Source organism: Camelina sativa, chromosome 19, assembly GCF_000633955.1.
Source record: "Camelina sativa cultivar DH55 chromosome 19, Cs, whole genome shotgun sequence".
NCBI lineage: Eukaryota > Viridiplantae > Streptophyta > Magnoliopsida > Brassicales > Brassicaceae > Camelina > Camelina sativa.
This window is the reverse complement of record NC_025703.1, coordinates 6719149-6725593: the sequence shown is the minus strand read 5'-3', so window position 1 is coordinate 6725593 and position 6445 is coordinate 6719149. Positions and strand designations below refer to the sequence as shown.

Genomic DNA, 6445 nt, shown 5'->3' with positions numbered 1-6445 from the left:
TAAAAATATTTAAAAACATATTTAAAAAAATTTAGGAAGCCATTTTTGAATTTTAGGAAGACCTTCCATAGTTAAAAACTGAGTTTATTAAAAACATTAACTCAAACTTCCACTCAAATACCCATTTTCTCATCTTCATCATCAACTCTCTGCTTTGTTCTTGAAATATTTGTCATCATGTATATCATCAATCATTTGAGTTTAGAGTTGAAAACCTTATTCAACAATATAATCAATCCATGAATTTAATTTTCATAACTCACGATTTGAGATTCATAGCAAGCTTCAGAGTTGTGAAAATCAATAGCTATCAGAGGAAGCAAAATCACAACTATTCACTTTCAAAATCAGACACACTCTGAATCCATTTCATATCACATCATAAACTTGCTGAGAAGAATTTGAGACAAATCGAACAAGCGTTCTAAGCATTTGAAAAAACCAGATCTACTTGTTAATTAACCATGTCACACTCTGTTTTAAATGATTCATCTTCATCCACCACTACATGGATTCGCTCCGGCGTAACAACCGTAACAGATCTCTACAATCGATACACCTCTTTTTCCTCCGCTGTTATTGTAACCACCTCCGACGAGAAAGTGGTGGAAGATGATGATGATGATTTGAACAATCATTCCGGCGGTGGAGAAGGTGGTTACGACGAATAAAGAGTTGCTCCGGCCGATGATGGAATCAACAAAAGCGGTGGAGTGCAACGATGAATCGAGCATGACGTTTCTCTCAAACGTTGTTGAGGATGAAGCGTATAGTAAAAATAATAATAATTATATAAAATAATAATAATATTAAAAAATGTTAGATTAGGAACATTTAAGTATGTGTGCTACATTTGGAAAAAAAAACCTAAAATAGTGCTATTCTTGGGTGTTTCTCTTTTTTTTTTTGAAAAATATCTAAATTTGTTGTTATGTTCAACTTTTTTAAAGAGAATTTGTCAGAAATAAAGATACTCCTTTTCAAAAATACATTCTTTTAACATTTTTATTTTTTGCTTTTCTTACATAATTACAATATATTAAATTATTTTTTTTAATTTAGGTTTGGGTTCTTTGTTTTACATTTATGGTATAGTTTTTTAGAGAATAGGATTTATTTAGTATTTGAAGTTTAAAATTTAAAATTTATTTCTTTTATATATTAAAAAGAAGTATTTTTAAAAATTAACAATAATAAACATGTATTTTTGAAAAATGACATTAAAAAAATGTATTTTTGAAAATTCTACTGCATAATTGAACATGTATATGTGGCTTCTTATATTTATCCAGTAGTATAATTTATATATTAATTATGGACGAAATTGTAATTACTCGTCCACTAGTATATTGCCACGTAAGCATCAGATCTTGGCGGCGCGAAACTACGCGGCGTTTGCTAAGCATAAAAACGTAGCGCAGTTTATTTATTTAAGGCAAAACGAAATCAGTTTTGTACTTTGTAGCTATCATCATCATCATCGTCGTCGGAGAGAAAGCCCCCGCTTCCCGGAGATAATCGTACATAAACAACTAAAGCAACCTTCTTAACCTCTTCCACTGAAAAACCCCTAAAAGAAAAAAATCAGGGTCACGATTCCGTCTTACTTTTCCAGGTTCGATTTCGTATTCGATTTAGGGTTTTGTTTCTTTAGTTCACGGATCCTGTTCCCTTTGCAATCGATTATGTTCAATTTTAGATTGTTTGCATCCGTTAAAAAACGCGATTAAGTTATCTAGAGTAGGGTTTGTTTTAGTATTCGAGAAATTTCAGGAAAGTTTTCTATTAATGGCTAATTTTTTTTTACCCCATTTTTTTTTTTTTTGGGATATTTCTTGAAAAGAATGTTCCTTTCTACGAAATTGTATTCCAATTCTCCAGCTTTACATGATTTTGGAGATTTCTGGAGATTGAAATTGTGGCATCCAATGTAGTTAGATCGATTTTTTTTTTCTTTTTAAAGTATTCCACATCTAAGCTCAATTGAGTGATTTTGTTTGTTTGTTTTTTTTTGGTTCTGAATTGTTTCATTGATGTTTTATAGGGAAAGGTTGGTCATGGCAACTGCAACTATGGCAACCGCAGCTGGAGCAGCTGCTCTTCTATATTACACGTTGAATCGAAAATTAATAGCTGGTCCATCTGATGTTGACGATGAGAATTCTGAGACTCGTTCTTCTTTGAGGATTGACCGTGTTTCACATAGACTTATCCAAGCTCCAGCCACTTGGTTGGAGACAATTTCTACTCTTTCTGAGACTCTTCGTTTTACTTACTCTGAGACTCTCGGCAAGTGGCCTATTGGAGATCTTGCTTTTGGGATCAATTTTCTCCTCAAGAGGCAGGTAAAACATCTCTTTATCTTATTAACAGTGACAAGTTCTGGATTTTTTTCTGTTATCTCTTCATCTTTGTAATTGTGTGTCTAAAACACCGCAGGGACTTTTACATGTTGATCGTGTCTTTGGTGGTAAAGATAGTATAGAGCTTAAAGGACCAGAAGTAGCCACTGAACTCAGATATCTTTTGCACTTGTTGACATTGTGTTGGCATTTCTCCAAGAAGCCATTTCCCTTGTTCTTAGAAGAGACTGGCTTTACAAAGGAAAACGTCCTTATTCACGAACCCAAAGCTGGGGTAAAACTTTAACAACTCTCAACTCCTAGGCACTTTTTTCGCCGTAGAAACTAAGAATTAGTTTGTGAATCATGTAGATATTGAAGCCAGCTTTTACGGTTCTTGTCGATCACAATACCAAATGTTTTCTACTGTTGATCCGTGGAACGCATAGCATCAAGGACACTTTGACGGCTGCAACAGGAGCAATCGTTCCGTTCCATCATACTGTTGTAAACGAGAGAGGGGTCAGCAATTTGGTCTTAGGATATGCACATTGTGGTATGGTTGCTGCTGCCCGGTGTATTGCAAAACTTGCTACCCCTTGTCTTCTCAAGGGTCTTGAGCAATATCCAGATTACAAAATCAAGGTACTTTATGTAGCCGCTTCTCTATTCTTGATTTCACCTTTTTTATGTGAGAAACTAAAGACTGTCTCAATCCCCTTACATTGTAATTTCTCTGGATTTTGTTTGCAGATCGTAGGTCACTCTTTGGGCGGTGGAACAGCTGCACTTCTAACATATATTTTGCGGGAGCAGAAAATGCTCTCTACAGCTACCTGTGTTACATTTGCCCCAGGTTTTTCATCCAGAATAGTTTTCAGTTATATATGTTGATACCTACTTAAGATGTAAGACTGAGCTTTTGTTCATATGTTCTTCAGCTGCCTGTATGACTTGGGAATTAGCTGACTCTGGGAATGACTTCATTGTATCTGTCATAAACGGAGCCGATCTGGTGCCTACGTTTTCTGCTGCAGCAGTAGATGACTTACGCGCTGAGGTTAGCTTCCTAGACCCTAAATTCTATACTTCATTTATCTACACTTGGGAAGGCGTTTGGTATAATTTCTTGAGATAAACTATTTGTACTTCCCTTTTCGTCTCTTCAGGTAACAGCATCTGCTTGGCTAAATGATCTAAGAAATCAAATCGAACGGACTCGAATTCTCAGCACTGTTTATCGCTCAGCGACGGCTTTAGGATCACGGCTTCCATCTATGGCCACTGCCAAAGCAAAAGTTGCTGGTGCTGGTGCAATGTTACGCCCAGTTTCTAGTGGCACACAGGTAATAAATAACACTGAATATGCTTCTGAAATGAAATAGACTTAAGACTTAAATTATTTTTAAATATAATAAAACTCTTGCAGGTGGTGATGAGAAGAGCCCAAAGCATGCTGACCCGCCCTGCACTAACCATATCTTCGTGGTCATGTATGGGACCCCGGCGCAGAGCCTCTGCTATTCAATCAAACTCGGAACATCAGTTAGATTCTTCTGAAGCAATGTCCCAAGATATACCCGAAACATCAGATCCTCTTCTTGTTACGGATGAAGAAATAACCGGGAAATGGAAATCAGAAGCTGAGAGTTCCAATTACAATGAAACATCTGCTCATCTCGGAGCAACTGATCTTGATGAGTGTGAGGATCCAGCGGAAATCGGAACACGCGAAGAGCGGATGACTGAAGCTGAGCTATGGCAGCAACTGGAGCATGACCTTTACCACGATTCTTCAGAGCAACCTGAAGAAGAAACCGACGTGGCAAAAGAAATCAAAGAAGAAGAAGAAGCCGTCATTGCAGAGGCCGGTGTTGCCCCGCCAGAGAGCCAGACGGCTGAGATGAAAGAATCCCGCAGATTCCTCCCAGCGGGTAAAATCATGCATATTGTCACAGTACGACCCGAGGCCGTTGAGGCTAACGACGACGAAGAAGAAGAAGAAGAAGAAGAAAACGGTTCTGCCCTCGAGAGGCCTCCTGAGACAACAGTGGAGGAGGGTAGAGTAGGAATATTTCTGACGCCAAGGTCATTGTATAGTAAGGTGAGGTTATCGCAGAGGATGATAAGCGATCATTTCATGCCTGTTTACAGACGACAGATCGAACGTCTAATACAAGAGCTAACAATTGAACATCCTTAAAAAAAAAAAAAGCTTCTCTTCTTGTTTTTCCCCTTCCTCTTTTTTTGGCGGTAAAAAATTTGTATTTGCAGTTGTAAATACGTACTACACTACTTGTCGACGACTATTATCTTTATGAAAGTAATTTTTCTGTTTATCCAGTTACACTTCGCTATTTTAGTGAGTTAGAAGATTGTCTTTTTCAAATTGTGGAATCGACAATTGGTTAAACTGTCTCTTTCTAGGCCTAATCACATTCACTAGGACTAGGCGATGTCATTTGTCTCATTTTATAAAAACCCTTGTCGCTTTAAATTTTTAAAAATACGGATATAGACATGTATCATCGTGCTGACGAGAAATTAAAATACTGATGATAGGAATGTTCAAAAGTTAAATGAAAAGAATGCCACGTCTGTCGTTGATGATATGATGATCCCCGTGTCAAAATTAGACCTGATCACCAAATGTTTTTGACAGGCCACCAGATTCCCTCACCATTTTTCATTTGCCAACTTTCAAAATTCCAGGTTTCTTCTATACGAACGAAGAACATTTACAATTTCTTCCATCTCTGATTCACACAACCTGATCCTCAATTGCATTTCGCCTGATCGACACTTGGGGATCCCAGGGTTTTTTTGTCTTTTTCTTCCAATACCGTATCTTGTTTGTGTTAGAAACCCTAGCCCCCTTTTCTGATTCCGTTAGGGTTTATGATCATCGATGGTTGGTTGGTGACTTGTTGATACAAAGGTTTTGTAAAATGAGCGCGGTTAGTTTTCTTTACAGCTCGAAAAACCCCAAATTTCGAGGGTTTTTTAATGGGATTTGTGCTCTCGTCTTGTTCTGCTTCTTCTTTGATCGGAGCGAAATTCTCAGGAACCCTTTGTTAAAAAACGCCTCTTTCGTCAATGGCGGTATTGGTTCCGCCTCGGGCTCCGGAGGTAACAGATTCTCCCAGTTTACGGTAATTCGTAGGCATTTAATGCAAATCGAAACGAATGGTTCTGATCCTGGTCTTGGTAATAGCAGCTTGAGTAGCAGTAATACAGTTTTATGCTCGTGTTTACACAAATACATGGGTTATGCTGATCAATGCGACTTCTTAATAGCTAACCCAAGTTGTTCCCCTGATGGCTTCTTTGATTACCTCAGCTTCTTTTACTGCTCATGCAGAGATTTCAGGATCTTGGATTACATGATGCTAGGTGTTTGGCTTGTTGCTTTGTTTTATCTCTTGGGTAATACTGCTGCGGATTACTTTTGTTGTTCCTTGGAGAAGCTTTCGAAGCTTTTGAGGCTGCCTCCAACTGTTGCTGGTGTTACTTTGCTTCCTCTGGGTAATGGAGCACCAGATGTGTTTGCAAGTATTGCTGCTTTTGTTGGATCAGATAAAGGAGAAGTTGGTCTTAACAGTGTATTGGGTGGTGCTGTGTTTGTTACTTCAGTCGTTGTTGGGATTGTTTCGCTCTGTGTTGCGGATAAGGAAGTCAAGCTCGATAAGAAATGCTTCATCAGAGACTTGAGTTTCTTCCTTTTTACGCTTGTGTCGTTGCTGGTGATTTTGATGGTTGGTAAAGTCACAGTAAGGATTGCTATTGCGTTTGTGTCTATATATGTGGTGTATGCTTTCCTTGTTGCAGCGAATGTGATTCTGAGAAAACATGCTAAGAGGTTTAAGCTGGAGGCTATTACTCCTTTGCTACCTATGCAAGGAAGCGTGTTTTCCCCGAGTGTTGGAGAGGATATGCCAATGCATAACCCCTTGATTGAAACTGATACTGAGGATGGTCCACCTCGGCTACAGAGTCTTCCTCAGTGGATGTGGGCGTCAAATGTGGCCATCTATTCAAACCATTTCGCAAAAGTTAGTGTACATGATGAAGACAGGGCACCTTGGGGATGGGTTGATGACAGT

The 6445-nt window shown here is 38.4% G+C and overlaps 2 protein-coding genes across 2 annotated transcripts in view; both read left to right on the top strand.

Moving 5' to 3' along the window:
* On the top strand, positions 1448 to 4685 carry LOC104765213. The gene is made up of 8 exons (XM_010488891.2): positions 1448 to 1615; positions 2045 to 2345; positions 2440 to 2637; positions 2715 to 2987; positions 3096 to 3198; positions 3284 to 3402; positions 3512 to 3688; positions 3772 to 4685. Exons 2-8 carry the CDS (start codon positions 2058 to 2060, stop codon positions 4543 to 4545), a joined length of 1932 nt encoding a protein of 643 aa, XP_010487193.1. The 5' UTR covers positions 1448 to 1615; positions 2045 to 2057; the 3' UTR covers positions 4546 to 4685.
* LOC104767500 (cation/calcium exchanger 3-like) overlaps positions 5291 to 6445 on the top strand; it is a 6739-nt gene continuing 5584 nt past the window's right edge. Inside the window, exon 1 of the mRNA XM_010491520.2 lies at positions 5291 to 6443. Coding sequence (XP_010489822.1) covers positions 5291 to 6443 — 1153 coding nt within the window. The remainder of the gene's footprint in view (positions 6444 to 6445) is intronic.

Coding starts and splice junctions, on each gene's coding strand:
- LOC104765213 (XM_010488891.2), top strand. CDS start 2,058: ATGGCAACTGCAACTATGGCAACCGCAGCTGGAGCAGCTGCTCTTCTA. Junction 3,403..3,511: donor TAGATGACTTACGCGCTGAG/GTTAGCTTCCTA, acceptor TCGTCTCTTCAG/GTAACAGCATCTGCTTGGCT. Junction 3,689..3,771: donor CAGTTTCTAGTGGCACACAG/GTAATAAATAAC, acceptor AAACTCTTGCAG/GTGGTGATGAGAAGAGCCCA.